General features: G+C 49.2%; 1 protein-coding gene across 2 annotated transcripts in view; it reads right to left on the bottom strand.

Moving 5' to 3' along the window:
- LOXHD1 (lipoxygenase homology domains 1) overlaps positions 1 to 19,757 on the bottom strand; it is a 103,455-nt gene that overhangs the window by 9,916 nt on the left and 73,782 nt on the right. For both annotated transcript variants that reach the window (XM_005865741.2, XM_014539272.1), the window contains 7 exons: positions 17,652 to 17,860; positions 16,274 to 16,459; positions 13,415 to 13,542; positions 12,170 to 12,287; positions 11,035 to 11,209; positions 9,325 to 9,510; positions 5,811 to 5,981 (listed from right to left, as the gene is read on the bottom strand). In XM_005865741.2, coding sequence (XP_005865803.2) covers positions 5,811 to 5,981; positions 9,325 to 9,510; positions 11,035 to 11,209; positions 12,170 to 12,287; positions 13,415 to 13,542; positions 16,274 to 16,459; positions 17,652 to 17,860 — 1,173 coding nt within the window. The remainder of the gene's footprint in view (positions 1 to 5,810; positions 5,982 to 9,324; positions 9,511 to 11,034; positions 11,210 to 12,169; positions 12,288 to 13,414; positions 13,543 to 16,273; positions 16,460 to 17,651; positions 17,861 to 19,757) is intronic.

The raw sequence follows: 19,757 nt of genomic DNA, 5'->3' as shown, positions 1-19,757 counted from the left end.
ACCCTTTTATTTAATGATGTTTACTTTGAATTTATATTAGTTCACACAAACACTCCATCCATGCTTTTGTTCCGGCCCTCCGGTCCAGTTTAAGAACCCATTGTGGCCCTCGAGTCAAAAAGTTTGCCCACCCCTGGGATAGAACGTGGGAGCCCTGTGAGAAAGGGCCCAAGTACCGTGAGGCAAGAGGAAAAACTTGCCTCCCTGTTAGTTCTCTCAGCACCTAGAACTTTCTCCCTGGCTCACTCCAACCACTCCACCTCCCTCTGAGCTATCCCCAGAGTACTAAGGCGGGGTGCTGCCTTAGAGCTCTGCAATGAGGGTTCCCTCTGTCTGCACCATTCCCCCGCCCACCCATATCGGTTTGGCTCACTCCTTCACCAGCTTCTATTTCTTATTCAAATGTTACCACCTGCGGTGTGCCCCATCCACCACATCTAAAATTGCAACCTGATTTCCCGGGAGCACTCCTGGCTTGCTTTACCTATTATTCTCTTGTATCCCTATCACCTAGTACCTTCTAACATGCTATGTAATTTACTTATTACTTTATTGTTTATTGAATCCCCCCTCCCACCTGAATGCAAGCTCCCTGAGGGTAAGGGTCTTCATTGTGCTCACTGATGGGCCCCACATGCCCAGAACAGCGCCCAGCACAGAGACATTCAGTAAATATGTGATGAGCAAATGAATGAATGATTGGGCTAATCACAGGACACTTTGTGAAGGAGGTGGCATTTCACCTTGGGCTTGAAGAAGAGCCATGACTATGATCAGCAGAAAGTGGAGGAATGTTCTGGGCAGAGGGAGAAGCATGAGAAGATACTGAGGGGTGTGGCAGGGGCTTGAAGTCTACACGATCCAGACCTGATCCCCGGAGTTAAGGCCAGGGATGGAGCTAGCACACAGACAGACACAATAAATATCTGTTCGGAGTGTCCCTATGCATGAAGCTCTTACTGCAGTAAATTAATTGGTGAGGATTTGGGGTTCTGAATACGAAGGAGATAGCTCTATTTCTGTGCCTTTATCTCAGAGACGTGATGAAGACAATTAAGTGAAGGGATGGCTATGCCTGGTACTCAGGGTAATGTCCATTCCAGGCCCTCAGCAACACTTTGCCTTTGTGACTTTTCTCAGGGAGAATCTCTGCTACCTGAAACAGATAGGATGAATCTGAGCAAAGACTCAGGTAGTCCACAACAGGAAGAGACATCCAGAGAGCACTTAACACCTGGAGAAGGGCAGGGCCTGCAGAGCCCAGCCTAGGACAGAGAGAATGTAAAATTGCTGAGTCACTGTCAGGGACTAGAACCCTGACAGGGCGGAGAGTGGTCCCACTTCTCCCAACATTTTTTTTTCCATTAGAAGGGGAGGTGTGTTCTGCAAACCAAATGCCTGTGAGTTCAAAGTGGATCCTGGCATTGGAAAGGAAATGGTTTGGAGCAGGGAGCTCGAGGAACCTCCATGCTCACTGCAATGACCTCAAGGAGGAGATGTGAGAAATGATGCAGATGGAGGGATGTGGACTGTAACTCATTCTTTTCTGAGGGTCCTGAGGGTAAGGGGCATAAGCAAGGACATTTAGGTAGATTTTTAGAAACAAATGTTGCTGGTTGTGTCAATGGTCTTCTGAGAGGAAGTTTCATTCAACATATTTTCACCTTGTCCTCTTTCCCAAGTCATCAGGGGCTTGATAAAATGTGGAGGCCTGACTCTCAACTTTGTTGATAGGCTCCTGGGAGGAAACAGAGGAGACAGAAGAGGATGGGGGACCTGAAAGAGCGGGCAGGTAGCAGGGGTGAGCCCAGTCCATATGGGTCAGTGTAAGGCTTACCACAGGGCCAGCAGACCCACAGGACAAGCCCAGGTGGAGAAGGGGAGCCACCATGTGAGTCACCAGCATGAAGGCCCACCAGCAAAGCTACCCTGAGCTCAGGAGGCATGATTGTGGTTCAAGTGGCAGGATAGGAGAGGCGGGCAGACCACCCTTTACATCTTGCGTGTGCTCTGGGCCTGGCATCTGCAGAGGGAGATGGACAAGCAATCCAGAATACACATGACATTCCATGTCACGTGAGCAGCTGCTGAATGAACAGGTGTCTGTCTTGAGGCAAGACCTGCAGGGAGTGATGCTGTGGAGGAGTGCCAGGGCAGGACACTGGGCTTCCAGCAGGCACCTGGAACTTTCAGCTTCCTATCGCCTTCCCTACCTCATGTTGCCAGGAACATTCTCTACTCTGGGGAGCTCCTACGTGGTGTGGATGGGGTGGAGAGGCCCCTCCTGGCCAGTCAGAATCTTCCTCTGGGCAATACTCTCTTCCCTTCCATGGAGGCTATTGAGCTAGAAGGCTGTGGGGGTGAGGTGGCCAGCAGCCATCTTCCCACAATACTGAGAAAGAAACCATTGAGAAGAAAGGGGGTTCAGAGACACTGAAACCACTGGGGACACTGAAATCACAGCCTCGAGACAGCCCCACCTCAGACTTCCAAGTTCTGGGACCAGTACACACCCTTTTTGCTGGAGCCAGCTTAGTGTTGGGGTTCAGACATGTACAACCAAGAGTCCTGGCCACTCCTGAAGTTTTCTGTTTGACCTCACTGGGACTGCCAAAGGATGGAAGCTTCAAGAGCATGACTATGAAGATGGGTTTTCTAACAGAGCCGCCTGGTGAAGCAGTGAGTTGCCTATCCCTGGGCAGCTGGCCATCACCAGACTGTTTTTGGGCTGACTGCCCAGGCCTAAGGGCCCCACAAGAGGGGGAATGGAAAATGGCAGCTGTAAAGAGGAAAGCATGGGTCCTGCTGGAGGATGTCCCAGCCTGAGAGACCTTATTTGCCCTCCCAGGTGTGTGTGAGTTCTTGTGTGCATACATGCATGTACAGATATGCATACATGTATGCGCACATATGAGCATGTGATCCTACTATCCATGCCTCACTCTGTATCCATTACAATGGAATCTCAGGGGGTAGGACCTGGGCATCAGTATTATTTAAAGATTGCCAGTGGTTTTCAGCTTCAGCTGAACATTAGATCAAATGCAGAGGCGCATGCTTGCAGAGGGTTGGGAGCAGCTTCCAGAACTGCTAACAAGAATTGGAGGTGAAGGCAGGGAGCAGGAGGATAAATGATGTGGGGCAATCGATCAGTCTGGAGTGCCAGCCAGGCTCAATACTGACAAGACCTCCTGTGGTGGTTCAGAGTCCTGGGCTAGGAATCAGGTCACCTGGGTGCTAGTAGCTACCCATGGGCCTTAGGCGAGTCACTTCACCTCTGTGGATTTTTGTTTCCCTTACCCGTGAGGGAGAGGTGTGCATTGGCTCGCGGGGAGGGAGGGGGGCTGCGAGGACCTAAGGGCAACATGGGTAGGGAGTGCTTTCCGCATATGAAGCCCCGTTCAAGTACCAGAGGGTGTTTGTTATCACAGGCCCAGTGCCCAGAGGTGCCCCTGAGTCACAGGCACCGAATTTAAGTGCCACAAGGGCAGGGTCTCTGTTTTATTCATTGGTGTGTCCCCAGGACTCAGAATAGGCTGTGGCACTTAGTAGGTGCTCAATAAGCATTTGCCAAATGGTTAAACGAAGGGAGCTGAGAGATGGCTGTTTGGCTCCAGCTGCATCCTTGGTTCCCCTCGGGATGAGCTTCCATCTGAGGACAGAGGTGTGGCTGTCTGTCCCCTGATGGGCAGTGTAAGTGGGTGCCACTCAGTCCTCTGTGGGCTCCTTGTAAAGACACCGATCTTTACAAGGTGTCTCCTGGGCCCTGGGCCCCTGCCTTCCCCTCTCCAGTTCATACACATCCTTCCAGAACTAACACACGTGCTGCCTACCCTTTGCAATCTCCCTGCCAACCCAAATCCCGCAGGTCTTAGCAGCTGTCAGGCAGGACATGTGTGAGGGAGACTCAGTGATTCTGCTCCAAGCCTCACAAATCTCTCCTGCCCTGAACGCCAGTAGCCTGAGGCGCCTCTGTTGCTCACCTTGGCACTGTGTGAGGGGCTTAAGTGTTCCTATTGCATAAGGGGCTTAAGTTTCTCCTTCTAACAGGATTGTGAGGCTCTAAAGAAAAGGACTGCACCTTCTTCCATTCACTGAGCACTTAACTAACTGCACACCTGTCAGGGCCCAAAGCCCACAGAGCTGCAGAGGGCTGCAGACATGAGTGATTCAGTCCCTGACTTCCAGGAGCTTATAGTTGTGCAGGGACACTGTACAAAGGTTGATGCAAATCAACTAGGGGTCACAGAGCAGTGTGCACCACTCATAGCATCTAAATTAAAACCAAGCACCCAGCAACACCTCATTAAGTGCAATTACAGAAGCTGGGAGTCCACTCTCTAAATTAGTGCAGGAATCTTCATACAGACAACTTGACAAATGGGAGGTTGGCCCTCGTTTGAATGCTCCTAGGAATATCAGTGCTCACTACCTCTCAAAGCAACTAATCTCGTCATTCGGTAGTTTGGATGGCGTGGCAGAGATGGGTAGGTGCTTCCCACCAAAGATCCATGTTTCCCTTCCTCAGTGCAGTGTTTGCCAGGAAGGGCTGTCCAGCCAAGGACTACATTTCCCAGGTGCCCTTGCATCAATGTGGAGCCACACGACTAATTCTCACCAATAGAAAGTACAATAAGTCAATGTGTTAGAGAAGGTAGGAAAGTAAGTCTTCTCTTTTCCCTTCTGCTAGAAATGTGAGAGCCACATGTTGAAAATGGCAGAGACACAGATGAGAAGAGCTTGGATCCCTGAATCACAGTGTGGAAGAAAGACTTCCTGCCAAACACCAACACTGGACTATTACCTGAGTGAAAAATACATTTTGTTGTGTTAAACCACTGAGATTTGGACTTTATCTGTTCTATAGCTAGTGTTACCTTAATAACTAAGGTTGGAAAATCTTTTCTTTACACTGGGCTCTACCTTGCTGAGCCTTTTTTTGCTCTGTTAAACCCAGACACTAGGTGTATTGAAGAAACACCTCCCTGATGGCCATCCCACCTTATGAAGTAATTACTCTTTCCCTTTAAATATCTCCTGAGGAAGGGACCAAAGAGAAAGCAGCTGGTGGAGATGCTGGCTCCCTCCCCACCTCCACCCCCCCCCACACACACACACACCACCCACACATTCTGTTTCCAGGAAGTCTTGATTTGGCAGCTATTGCTACCAGCATCAATGGGAAGGAGTCCATGATCTATATATATAAAAGCCTAAGTGACCATTACAACCTGTCGACTGGTTTCTATGACATGCACTGACCACCAGGGGACAGATGCTCAACACAGGTAGTCAGTGCGCTCCCACAGCCAACCTCCTACTGGTGGCCAACCTCCTGCAGTCCCTCCCCCTGGACTGGGCGAGACAGCCCTGACTGTCCCTGATTACCGGACAGGCCAAGGGACCCCACTTGTGCATGAATTCGTGCACCAGGCCTCTAGTATAAAAACAAAACAGAGAGAGCTTCTCGCCAAACTTCCTTGCCCAGCCCTCAGGGCAGGGTGAGCTTGTCCCCAGTGGGTTTTCCCTCTACCTAATTAGTCCATGAGATTCAGAGCCATGATCTGGTACCAGTATCTTGGCTGCTTTAGGTTCACCAAACAACATTTAGGGGTTTACTTATGTGCCTCCCCAATACCTCCCCAACAGTATTTCCTTCATTGGGCAGCTGATTCCCCTCCAGCTGTAAGAGTCTCTTCTTTAGATTTGTCAACACCATTTCCCACCTCCCTCCTAAGCTAATTCTCACTTAGCTGAAGATCCAGCCCAAGCATCACAGCCAGGCTGAGCCCACTGGGATCCCCACGTACTGGTCTCCTCCAGCTCATCGTGGATCTCGTTGTTGGCACAGGCAAAGTCGCGGACTGTCTGTCCATCCCCCTCAGTCTTGGAGAGCCAGCAGTCACATTGGAAGGAGAAGATCTCGTCACGGGCGATGTCCTTCACATTCACGTAGCTGAGGTGCCAGCCTGGAAATATCCCTGAGGGAAAGAGATCATGGGGATGGGAGGTGAACGTGCTTTCCCTCCCCTCTGATTTCCACTGCCCCAGCCCTCTGGCTGTGCGGTCCTGGACAAGTTCTCTATCTTCTCTGGGCCTTGTTCTCCTTGTTGATGAAATGAGGGGTTGGGTTAGATGATCTCTGAGGGCTCCTGTGGCCCAGAGAGTATAATTCTCTTGAAAGAATCCTTAACTTGGGGTTCATGAATGCTTAGAGGATTTGTGTATGGGACTGAAACAGTCTATGGGCCCTGAAAAATTGTGCTATAATTATACAGGGGCATTTTGCCAGGGATAGGGCTGATTGTTTCGTCAGATTCACAGTGAGGTCTCTGACCCAAGAACTAGACCTTTTGGAGTTCATAAAGCTGAAGGATGAATCCTATGACTCCTTGACACCACTATCCACCTCTCTCGCACCCATTATCTTTATAGAGTCCGTTCAGGCATCACCTCCTCCAGCAAGTCTTCCCTACTGTTCTCCCATTGCCTACTCAGCCTGTATCAGGTGTCCTCCTTGCACCTATAGCACCCTGAAGCCATGCCCTGACCACCCTATTTACATGCGTCTCTTCCCCTAGATCATAAGCTTTTGAGAGCAGAGACCAGGTCTTATTTGTTGTTGTTTCCCCAATGTCAGCATAGCAACTGGCATGTAGTAGTTGCTTAATTAATGCCAAATGAGTATTTTATGATTTTGAGAACATTTGCTGTTTGACAATCAGAGGACAGGGTCAGAAACAGATATTTCTGTAGGGTACGTTGCTAAACCTGACACATCTTTCCCTAATATTAAATAATCAGCTGTTTCTGTTGTAATTGGCAGGCATTCCTTTAGAAGTGTTCCTCAAATTATAGCCATCACGTATGAATCTATGTGTATTTGCTCTGTGAGCTGCATGCTATCTGCACTGTGCATTGGTTCAGTTACTCTCAACCCTTCAGCGTCCTTGAGAACTCAAAAGCTAAAGGACCACATATGGGAAGAAATTCCAGTGGTGTAACAGGTTATGATGATAATGATTTCTAAGGTCCTTTATATTTCTATGAATTCATATTATCCAAAAGAAAGCATATAAAGTCATTTTGTGGTTGAAAAACTTCCTCCTTTCAGTTTTTTCATTTCAGAGGAAGCAAGACAGAGCAAGATGAATTATAAAATCAACACTCTTGTGTTATAATTTGTTCTGTATTATAAGAGCTATCTGGTAACTGGAATTAAGAAGGAGATTTAATCATTTATCTTTATTTTCCTCTATAAACTATATTTCATAGTAACCAAATAGCCTGAGAGACAATTTTTATTAACAGAATTCTAGCTGATAAGTGGATAAGAAGTGACAATTAGGAGAAAATCATCATTTATAACCCTAATAGATCATCACTGGATGAAGCCATGAGATGAAAACTTAGGGGGGAACTTTACAATGGAGTAATCAGGCTGACAGTCCCTGGGTCCTATTGTATGTGGGTGTCAGTAAGAGTGGGACTGCTGTGATGTAACATGAAGTACACAGGTCCCATTTTAAAGTCGTTCTGATACCACCTATAAAGTATTCTTGCCAAAGAAAGTTGAACCTGAATCTAATCAAGCCTTGAGAGCTGGCTTCCAGGTCATAGAAAATATGGGGGAAAAAGAGGCAGCAACACCACCAAGAAGCAAACAGATAGGGTCCAGAATGTGGGAATTCTATAGCTCATTGGACCCCATTCCTTCAACAAGTTAATGGCATAGAAAAATAAAGGGTGTAGACACTGGTCTGCATTAAGAGATTAAGGAGACATAACAACTAAATGTAGTGTATGGACCTTGTTTGCATAAAGATTCAAATAAAATCAAAAGTACAGAGACATTTTTATGCTATTAAGAAAATTTGTATATGGAATGAAAATTGGATATCACAAAAATCATTGTTAAGTGTAATAACAGCATTGTGATTTCATAAGAAAATATGAAACATACTAAAAAGAGAAACATACTAAATAGTATGTTTGGGATGAAATGACATGAGGTTTAGAATTTTATTTTATATCTTGCAGCAACCAAAAAAAACCAAAGAAAAAAATAAAAAGGGTAAAGCAGGCATGACAAATTATAATTGTTGAATCTATGTGAGGGGTATGTGGAAGTTCATTAATATATTTCCTTCACTTTTGTACACGTTTAAAATTTTTCATAAAATAAACCATTAAATAAACAAAAAAGATAGAAAGGTAGAGTCAGGGAAAGAGAAGATTGCTATGATATTAAGTTAACTAAACATTTGTAACCTGACTTGCACAGTAATTTTTCAGGACTCACATCTTTTTTGTGTGGAAAACTCTCAAACAAAATATATTTGTCCTCATAAATTTCTATGCAAGGGAAGCATAATGTAGCTTGAATATTTTTAAACCATATATGGGGAAAATGTGGCATAGAGAGCACTTAAGGACATGTTTAGCTGTCTTAGCTTATATTAACATTTAAACTTCCATTTCTGGAGGAGAAAGTTACTATAAAGAGAAAGTTAGGCACAGAACCTGGACTTCCTGACCCTAATAGCCCAACAACCTGGGTTTAATAAGGATACAGAAATATTCTTTTCCCTGCCAGTGACATGGTCCTGCTTTCAGATCCAAAGTCTGGTTGAAGGAGAGAAGGCCCATTTCTCTGCCTACAAAGGGAAGAAGATAATATCAATGACTCAGGATTCTTTTTATGTCAAAGAGCCATGATGAGGCCAAGACAAGCCCAAAGTCTTGGGTTATCCAAGGGAGGAATCAAGGTCTTTGAAGAGCCGGGCACCTAAAACACTATGTAGCTGTCCATGGTGCTGAACCACCTCTTTTCGTTCAGGATTTTGAGTCAGTGATGAGATAGAAAGAATTGACTGTCCGGATTTTTGCATAGAAGAAAAAATACATCAAGAAGCTGAGAAAGTTTAGATATGCACACAATCGGTGTCAGAGTGTCAGAGACTGGCAGCCAGTATTAGAGGGCCTCATCAGGACCCTGAAGTTCATGGCCAGCATAGGCCTTTATAGGAAATCCACAGGAAGTGAATCTGGTGACATAGCCTTTTTCTTTTTCTTAATTTTTATGTCTGAACTAGGAAGACAGTGCTCCAATGTCACAGAAAATTGAGAACCATTCATCCTCCTGGGAGAGAGCAGGAGGAACTAAGCCTAACATTTGTCCAAAAACACTGGATCTTTTAACCAATGGGAGTATCAACATGGTGGCCACCAGCCTTTCTTAGTTGCCTGCCATCCTGGGGAGGGGCTCGGGTGGAGTGCTGAGGCCTACCCTCCCCAACCACCCAGACCTTGAGCGGGAGGTACCTTTGCTGTCGTGCCAGACCCTCAGCTTGCAGAGGTGGCCCAGGCTCAGCATGTCAGGGAAGTTGAACGTGTCCGTGTTGTTCCGTTCAAACTTGTTCCAGTTGGCTGACTGCTTCAGGGCGAGGGTCCCGCTATCTCCATTCTCTCCAAAGATGGTGATGAACACATTGGCATCAGTGCCCGCACCTGGGAATATACAAGACAAGGGCTCTGGGTGCTGGCCTCTCTGACACACAGCCCCTCTTGCTCTGGCCTCCTTGGAGGAGCCAGGCATGCAGATGGGCGAGTTCGGAGTCAGTGAGGCCAGGGTGATGTTGGAAAGGGCTGGTTACTGTCCTGCAACTCTTGTGTCTCCTACTCTATCCTTCATTTATCTCTGTGCTTTGTACATGCTGGTGGGCTCACTGGGGTCCTGGTTAGCATGTATGAATGGTTTAGTACAAGAACTCCCCTAGTTCTGGGGAATACGCCCACATTTACATGAAATGCCATGTAGACTGGCTTTACAGTTTAGAAATACAGGTTCCCTCCTACACACTGTGGGTTCAGAGGAAATAGGAAAGTTTCTTGTTCCCCAGATCTGCCTCTGGTTGGCATACTACACCAGAGTTCATATCATTTGCTTAAGGCAAATAGAGGTATTGACCCCCGTTAAAAAGAAAATGCTTCTGGAAGAGGTGACCCTGTGAAGCTTTTTTGATACAGACCCTGTGGTCATCAATAAATTTATCAATTATTTTCTGAGGGTGCATCATGAGGGGATGAAGGGGCTTGAAAACATGTGGAACTTTAAACAAAAAGAGTAAAAGTTCCACTGTCAGGAGAAAAGAATGAAGGGAGGTGCCTAAAACAAACTTTACCAATTGTCCTGGCCCATCAGGTATGCCTGAGATTTTACCATGAGAGCTTCATTTCTTTGGCTAAATGCTTCTCTGTTGAAAATGTAAACTAACAGGGCCAACAAGCTAATCCTAAAGTAGACATTTTTAATTAGTGTAAATGAGTTTTCCAAGTTCCTTGCCAAGCCCCTGGAGAGCAGGATTGATATGGGGAGTGGGGTAGGTAGGAGGCACTGCCTCCATGACAAGAGTGTTCCCTCTCAGCTCCAGGCCTTTGCACACGCTAGTGTCCCCTCTGCCTCAGTGGCTTCTGTTTGACTTTCTGAACTAGACTTTGGCACCACCTCTGGGAAGCCCTCCATGACCCTTGTCCCTGGTCCCCATCTAGGGGTTCCCCAGCACATGTGCTGACAGAACCTCACTGTCATTGCTCTATGGCAATATCAAACCCACAACAGCCCAGGGTCATATCACCATCCTGAGACCCTAGGCCAAAGCTGGTACACAGAAGATGGTTGCAAAGCGCAAGGATGTGGGAAGGAACTGATGGGTGTCAAGGGTGCATGGCACCTGGGTGAGGGACATTAGGAAGCAGCAGGAATACAGAGGTGCTGACCATACTGTTCAATAATGTTCTCCCCCCTCTTCTCTGAGTGAGGAGGAACAGAGCCAATTCAGTCCCTGAGAGGAAGTCCTTCTGTCCAGACAGAAAGTAACACACTGTGGAAATGACTTGGGCTGACTAAATTTTGGAAGGCCATCTAAAAAATGTCCTTGCCAGAGTCCAGGGCCTGAGCCAGAACTTGAAGAGGGGCAAGAGTAGTGGGAGATGGGAGGTGGGAGTGGGAGATGGGGGCGACCCCTGACTCACCCAGGATGTCACTGGTCTTAACCGAGACGGTGTAGGAAGTGTACTCCATCATCTCCTCCCCGTTGATGACGGCACACATTTCACACACCAGGGTCTTCTTGCCCTTCCGCTGGGACAGCCAGTCTCCATAGTAGAACATGGTCAGGTCCCCAGTGTTCATGTTCTTCAGGAGGATCTGGGTGAGAGGACCCAGCATGGGAATGCCCGTCCCACCCACCGGCCCCCACCCGCTAATGCAGCCTCTTTGGCTGAACCCTAAGGACCCAGAACCCCAGTCTTGAGACAAGTTCTTCTGATTTGGACTCAAGACGAGTAGAAAGGGTCCTCCCTGAGATGAAGAACCTGCCCCGTGTGCCTTGCACGGGTTCTGAAACCCCCACCATGACAACTCTAGTCTAGGGATTTGGAAACGGGCACTTTGTCCAAACATGTTTCCAAGGTTGGTCACAAGAAACGTTTGCTGAGTGAAAGACGAAAAGTGGACCAACCAAACGCTGTCATCCAACTAGATAAGGTGCCTTCTTCTGGGTCCCCTAACACATCTGCTGACAGGACCTCACTGTCATTTACTGAAGTTGGCCAGATTGCCCTTGGCACGGGCACCATATTGTTGGCTCAAACAAAAATCTGCTAATGACTAAGAAGGGTGTAGGAGCCTGAGGGACTTGGGATAGAAGGCCTTTGGTGGACGGGGGATGAGAGACTGATTCAGGGGGAGTGGAGGTCCAAGACGGAGAAAGAGGCACCAATAACTGAGTGATCACAGGGACACCACTAGCATCCTTGCTGGGCTGCTTCAAGTTCCCACCACAGTCTCTCGCTGTCCCAGCCCCTGCTGCTCCTCTCACTCCTCCCAGCCCACTTCCTCCAGGAAGCCCACACCAAGCCTCTGCTTACTGCAGTACATGCTTTGTTCTCTGGCAGCTGATTCAATTTTGACTGGACATAAATAAATAAAACTGTGTTCTTGGATTAATTCATGTCAAAGGGGGTCTATAGGATTATATACTGGTCAGGTTTGTGTAATAACCCTCTCAGGTGACATTTGCACTTTATTAAGTCATCAACAACCCAAAAGAGCAGGAAGATGGTGTGGGCCATGGTGGAAGGGAGAGCGAGGGGACAGACACTTTACCCTCTCCAGGAACCACTCGGGCCGGCTGCCCAGGCCGTCAATTCGGATCCGCATCTTGGTGAATGGAGCGATGTCCAGGATCTCCATGAGGAAGGTGTCATTCTGCTCCCGCTCAAATCTGGGGATGCAGAGCAGGGGCATGAAAAAGGGAAGCTGGCTGTGGTGAGGGGCCCAAGTTGTGCCACAGACCAGTTCAGGGTAAAGAGAGAACAGACTTTTACTCAGCCTCCCTCTCAGTTCCCACTGACTCCCCAATAGCCTGTCTCTTGCACCCCAGATGTGCTCCTGAAATACTGGGTTAAGTGAGTTTGCCTGGTAGAAATGGTCCTGAATCAAGACCTACCAGTTCTGGGTCTTAATCTCATTCTGCTAGCCACCTAAGCCACCCAGCTTCCCTCGGGGACTTGGCTTCCTCCCACACAAAGGGGCTGCCTTGGAGAAATGGTCAGCCTTTGCTCCATGTCCCCCAAGGCCCAAGTCCTTCTGTGAAATAGTTGCCTCCCAGCCTAAGACTTTGGCCTGGTCAGCCTCAGGCTGTTCCCAGTCACAGATACTAATGCGTGAGGGGGAGTTGGGTACTTCCCCCAGGATAGCCTTTAGCAGGGGTGGGAACCAGGAGAAAACCAGCATAGAAAGGGAGTGCGGGGCAGCCAGTGGCCATGCTCCCCAGTTGTCACCTCTTCAGCTGCCGAGTAGAGAGGCTTCCCTGAGCAGATACACAGGGCAAACCCAGACGCTTCAGCAGCCTGTCCTGAGCCTGAGGCCCAGGAGATTCACACTGACATGATATTCTCAACTAGTCTACAGACCTTACAATAAACATTTCCTAGTGACAAGTAGAAGGGAAGAAGGAGGGAGGAAGGGAGGGGAGAGGTAGAGAGAGAAGGAAAGAGGGAAGGAAGGAGGGAGAGAAGGAGAGAGGAAGGAAGGGAGAGAGTGAAAGAGGGAGGGAGGAAGAAAGAAAAAGAAGGAAGAACAGGTGGGTTATGGAATGAGGCAATTAAGGAAGGCTTCCTGGAAGAGGAAGATTTGAGCTGGACCTTGAAAGAGAAAGGTCTTGAAACACAAAAGAGTGGGTAAAGAGCATTCCAAGAGGGGGCAATCATAGGGACAAAGGTGTGGAGGCTGGAAGGCCCCAAGGTATGAGGGTGTGTGAGGGAAGCAATCTGGCTGTAGGCAGGGTGGGGCTAGAAAGTGGAGAACTGGATGTGTGAGGGGCAAGGGGCAGAGGTGGCCCCTGGATACCTGGCCTTCTTTTTGTCCAGCTTCATTTCCTCTGTGCTACCGTTGATGCCATAGAGGGTCATAAAGATGTTGGAGTCGGTGCCACCGCCAACCACGTCACCCGTCCACACAGTCATCTCATACAGCTCCTGCCAGGAGAGGGATGTGGGTCCTGAACTTTGGCCTCACCCACCAGCCCCACTGATTTGCCTCATTCTCACCAGGCAAGACGACACTCCCTCTAAGCTCTGTGGCTCTGAAGAGAGCCCCTCCTCCCCATCAACTATGAATGACTAGAGAGCAAGAGTCAGACCTGTCACTCTATGTCCCCCACTGTGTCCAGTTTAGTACTAGAGGGAATTTCGTTTCACATAGAGAACATGTGTGCAGCAGACACATGACTGACAGCCCCAGTGTTAACCGATTCCTCAGTGAATCGAATCCCAGCCTAAGTCCATGCAGCACGTGGTGGCAGGACAGCGGCTTTGGGAGCCTCCAGAGCTCCACTGGAATCCCAGACCCCCCACCTGCAGGCTGTTGAACGTGGGCAGGCCCCCCCTTGCCAGCCTCTGCTTTGTCCTCGTGAAATGGGGACAAACACTTTGCAGAGTTGTGAGTGCTGCAGACACGGGGCCTGCCACGTGGTTTGGCCTCAGGAAGTGGCACCAGCTCTGGGTGACTGTCCCCCCTGCGTGCTGCAGCCAACAGACACCCCGCACATCGGGGAGCTAGGAGTCCATCCGGGGTGCCATTTAAGGGAGCTCAGCCTCCATCCACTGTGATGTGGGACAACCACCTAGTCTACCTGATTTTTGCTTTAGTTTGGAACTTTTCCCTTTCGCCTGAGGTTTGCTGCAAAGAGGATATAGTCCCTTTGTCTTCACCAGAGGGGGTGGGAGTAGCCTGCTCTTCCCAGGACTCCCACTAAGTCCCCTGCCTTGGTTCTTCCTCTGAGAAGCAGCCTTGTGGCAAAAGGGGCATCTTTACCATGACCTGGGGTGTCTTCCAGCCCTGGCTTCTGACTCCATTCCCTCTCACCTGGTGCCCAAGAACTAGCAATTAGGCCCCAAAGGGTCAGGAGTGGTTGGCATACACGGCAGAGGAAATGCCAAGCTAGCCATCTCCCTTGCACACACCTGGCCCTTCCCTTCCCCTGCGGCTGCCACATGGTAGGTATTCTCACCTGTGCAGGTGCCTGGTACCCACACACCAGAAGCTTTAGAACTCAGAACCCACATTATCCATCACAGTGATCACGCCACCACTGCTGTACCTGCTGGATGCTCTGTGCTTGTCAAGCAGCGGCTAGAACCTTTGTCATGGATACCAGGTCAGAAGTAGTGTTTTCAGGCCTGGCCCAGGGCATAGGTTTGTTGAGGGAGTAATTGAAGAGCCTCTTGCTTTACCAGAAAACTCCATGTAGACCATCTAACAAGGACATCTGATGGGCACGGAGCTAGTGAGAATGAAGGCAGGAGCCTGGTGCCTTTTTGCTCTTGTCCAGACAGGCATGGAAAATAGAAGGGCCAAAATGGGCGCTTCGTGGTCCTGAGGAGACTGGCTCCCTCCAGACTCCTGTGTTCTCTGTGTCCATATCTCTCTCCTCTACACAGACACGTTTCTTTTTATGTCACAGTTGTGTTTCCAGAAAGAAACACCGAAACGGGGCTTTTGTAATTCCAGTCTGATATCAGGCATCCTGGGGAGACGGCCAGCCCAGAGAATCCTGCGGCTCTTTGTAAAGCGACAAATCTGTGTTCTTTTGTCACATGGGTAACAGGGATGTGGGTTCGGATTTCCATGGACTGAAGGGCTCAGAGGGAGAGGCAGCCCCGCCGTGGGCTGTGCATGTGCTGGGGGCTGGCGCACATACAGGCACACACACCCACGTGCACACGGGGACCTGGGTCAGGACAGAGGTCCCGGGAGGAGTTGTGTGCTCACCCACACAGACCGTCTGGCCACAGATGGAGTCGTCTGGGGAAGGGAGGGGGGCTGTCTATGTTGTAGAAAGTTCTGTCCTCTGACTTCACGCAGGGGAGGGGCAGGCATCCACTCTCCTGCCTGTCACGGTTTTTACAGCCCGTGACTCAGCCCTTCCTTCTGTTTCCATAGACAACACGGCAGCGCACCCTCAGGCCAGGGTGGTTTCTTCTGACCTTTGTGGGACAGCTTCTGACTTAAATCTAGTCGCCCATCAGTTTGGATTCAGGAACCGAGATGACCCCGAGGCTTTTCCAAGAGAAAGAGAAGCCTGCGGGGTCACATGAACTAGAGGCCTCTGGGCTGCCAACCAGCCATGTTCCCCAGACATTAGCCCCCAGGCATCCTGCCTGCTGCCCAGCACTGACCTGTGAGTTTATATAACTCATCCCAGGTCATTTGGTCAGTTAGAGGTGCAGCCAGGGCAGGTGGTCAAAGGGTCTTATGCGGACAGCTCTCACTGAGACCCAGAGGCTCACGGAACCCCAGTGCACCTGTCCCCATCATGTCCTAGCGGGGCTGATGGAGCAGACTTGGAGAATACTGACTCTGAGCATCTATGTAGAGCTGCTACTTTGCAAGGCTCATCGTGATCACATTAGTTAAGATCTTAACGTGAAACAGAATGGCAAGCATGATATCCGGGTGCTATAGGAGAAGACCACGGCCCAGAGAGGCTAACTGACTTACCCAAGGTCACACAGCAGCAGACCAAAAGAGACCTGAGTCTCCTGGCTCCAAGCAAAGCGCATCTGGCTGGCAGACCAGGGCTGCAGCTTCGGCCAACACCCCAGTGATGAGTTTCCTGCTTCCCTCACATCCATCTCCCTACCGCTCCCCCACACCACCTTGCACTGCTCATGCTGTGCAATGCACACACTCAGGGCCCGTCTATACCTTCACCCCAATGTTCACCACCGTCGCATCCAGGAGGTCAAAGACTCGGGAGGTGACGCCATCTCCTCGGTCCTTGGCGAGCCAGCAATTGCAGCGCAATGTGTACTTGGTGCCCAGGGTGGGCACAGCCAAACTCAGCTCCTCCACCAGCCAGCAGCTCTCGGGGGAGGCCCCATCATGGCCCAGCTATGAGGGGACACAAGGGGCCGTGAGGATCTGGGCGCCACTGGGAAGGAAGCCCTCCCTGCTCTGCTCAGCATCCCCTTTAGCCTCCTCCCGCAGTGCTTCCTTCCAATGTGCTCTGGATTCACTGACCCAAGTCCCTCCCCTGAGGGGAAAAGATTTTACAGATATAATTAAGGTCTCTAATCAGATGACTTTGAGTTAATAAAAAGATTATTCTGGGTGGGCCTGACGTAATCAGGTGAGCCCTTTTAAAAGAGGGTCTAGACCAGCCGTGGGCAAACTACTGCCGCGAGGCAGATCCGGCCCGTTTGAAATGAAAAAAACTAAAAAAAAAAAAAAGACCATACCCTTTTATGTAATGATGTTTACTTTGAATTTATATTAGTTCACACAAACACTCCATCCATGCTTTTCCGGCCCTCCTCCGGTCCAGTTTAAGAACCCATTGTGGCCCTACCCTTTTATGTAATGGTGTTTACTTTGAATTTATATTAGTTCACACAAACACTCCATCCATGCTTTTGTTCCGGCCCTCCGGTCCAGTTTAAGAACCCATTGTGGCCCTCGAGTCAAAAAGTTTGCCCACCCCTGGTCTAGACATTGGAGATGGAAGAAGTCAGAGAGATTTGAAGCAGAAGACATCTTTTATTGGCCTTGAAGAAATGAACTGCTGTGTTTTTGAGGGGGTTGCATGGTAGGGAATGTGGGCAGCCTCTGGGAACTGGAGGCCTCAGTCCTATAACCACAAGGAAATAGATTTTGCCAATAACTAGTGAGCTTAGAACAGGATCCCAAGCCTCAGCTGAGACCACAGCCCTGGCAGCAACTTGATTTCAGCACACTGGCATATTAGGAAGAGAACCAGCTAACTCACATCTAGACTCCTGACCCAGGAAAATGTGAGATGATACATTTGTGTGCTCTTAAGTTACTAAGTTTATGGCCATGGGTTACACAGCAATAGAAAGCGAATACACAAGGCATTCCCATTGTGTGGAAAGCTGGGACCTGGAGGGGTGGGCAACTCACTCAAGGTGATGGCAGAGGCCAGGGAGTCTTCTCCTGCTACCTGCTCTGAGGTGGGGCTCAGGTCAGTTCCTCTGCCGGCCCTCCACGCCCCTCCCACCCGTGTACAGGTCAGCTCCTTCCTTCCTGGGGGTGGTCACTAACCCCAGGCCCCAGGGGCCAGCACCTCTATTTTCTTGATTTCGCCGACATCCAAGCCTCCGACGTAGAACTCCTCCACGGAGCCACAGCTGAAGCCCTTCTTCCCTCGGGGATAGTCCAGCCAGATGCGGTTACTGACCTCATCATCCTCCCCGATGAGGATGACGAAGGCCCGGCTGTCCGTGGCCGCATCCTTGTGCTTCGCAGTGGTGACTGACACATAGTAGGGAATGACTGCAAGAGATCAGGGGCCCCACCTCATGACAGGCCAGGCCAGGAGGACCAGGGCCTCGGTGTGGACTTGGAAATGAGACTTGGAGACTTTGCCTCCCTGCCTCTGAGACAAAGTGCAAGGGAGCTTTCCAGACTGGTGAGTGTCTACCCTCCAAGGAGTGAGGGAGCTGTTGACTCCCAAGTGAAGATCACAGAGAGCATCCTTGCCACATGAAAACTTAGTTGCCCCTGGCACTCCCAGGTGAAGTGGGTAAGAACAACCACCTTTCCCCAAGTATAGGGGATGCCCGAGAAGCTTCCTATATCAGCAAAAATGAGGTCGGCAAAACCAAGGTCTCACAGAAAGTAGGAATTTAGGGAAGAAGAATAAAAGAGTATTATGTGTGTAACATGGTAAATGAAAATTCTAGAAAGCATCCATCTCCATCCACTAGACCAGACGGATCAGCATAAAAATTTGCTCAGGTCATGTGGCAGAGAGTTCTAGTTGCCCACCCAGTATCTGTTCTGTTTGCAGCTAGGGGCAGTCATGATATGTAAGCAGATGTTGTTGGGAAATTTTATTTTATTTTTAAATAGGTTTTTATTTATTTTAGAGAGAGGAAAGGAGAGAGAAAGAGAAGGGAAAAGGAGAGAGAATCATTGATCTGCTGCCTCATGCACGCCCCCTACTTGGGAATAGAGCCCACAGCTCGGGCATGTGCCCTGGCCAGGAATCAAACTGTGATCTCTTGGTTCATGGGTCAACACACTCAACCACTGAGCCACACAAGGCTGGCAGCATAATTTATTTTAAAGGGTCTGACTCAACAGGGAGGAGCACCTTTTGCCCCTTACCCTTCCATTCATTTTGCTTGGGGTGTGGATGTGATGGCTGGAGCTCCAGCAGTCGCCTTGGAACCATGGGCGACCTTTAGGATGGAAGCCGCTTGTGAGGTTGCCAGAGTGATTAAGTTGAAAGAGCCTAGGTCCCTGACTTCACTGGGGCTGCTATCTCAGTACCAACTGTCTACCCTTGAACTTCTATGTGAGAGAAAAGAAAAATCCCTCCATTGTTTAAGTCACTATCTCCAGGTCTCTGTCACTGGCAGTTACTATTGATACAAGTTGAAAACCCTTCTCCTGGCTCATCTTCCTCACTAGCTTGGGAGACACTGCCCTGGTGTAGTGGGTTATAGCTTATGCAATCCATATCTCTTTGAAAAGTTTCCAAGCTAGACCTTTCTGACTGCAATGACCTGTATTGTTTTCTGTACCTGCCCACCACCTTGGTCCATGTTTATAAAGAGAGCCCTGTTGACCTTTCCACGGTGATCACAGTGGCTTAATCAAGGAGAGGCACTTTCTCGTGGTTCCCGTCATTTATTCACATAGTGAGAAGGTAGAATATAAAATGATCGACACTCTCTGCTCAACCCCACAGACCCACCATGTGGTCTCCTGGAGAGGACTATAGTGGTGTCACGCTCTATACTTAAGAGAACCGAGCAGAAAGGCAGTGCCCATTTAAATGTCCAATAGACAAATATAGAACTGCCTTATCTGGTTGAAAAAAGGAATTGGTCAGGGGATTATAATATTGTTTTATGGAGGAGGGAAAAACAGAAGCCAAAGAGTAACTTGTCCAGGGCCCCATGGAATTATGGTAAGAACCAGAAGTGGAACTTAAATCTCCAAAAAAACCCAGTTCAGGACTTCTTCCCCCTCTCCCCAACCCCCAACACATTGCTCCTTAAGTTTGTGTGGCCAAGTCCTTCGTGTGATGCTCTACGAACAGGAAGGGGTTCTCACTGCTGCAGTTCAGCTCTGTCGGATGAGACTTGTCCCGGGTGCCCTGGGCAGAATCTATAGCCCGAGAGTCTGGGTAAGGGCAGAGCTGAGGATGACCCCTCCCGGT

The sequence above is a fragment of the Myotis brandtii genome, unplaced genomic scaffold, assembly GCF_000412655.1.
Source record: "Myotis brandtii unplaced genomic scaffold, ASM41265v1 scaffold212, whole genome shotgun sequence".
NCBI lineage: Eukaryota > Metazoa > Chordata > Mammalia > Chiroptera > Vespertilionidae > Myotis > Myotis brandtii.
This window is presented reverse-complemented; position numbering and strand designations above follow the sequence as displayed.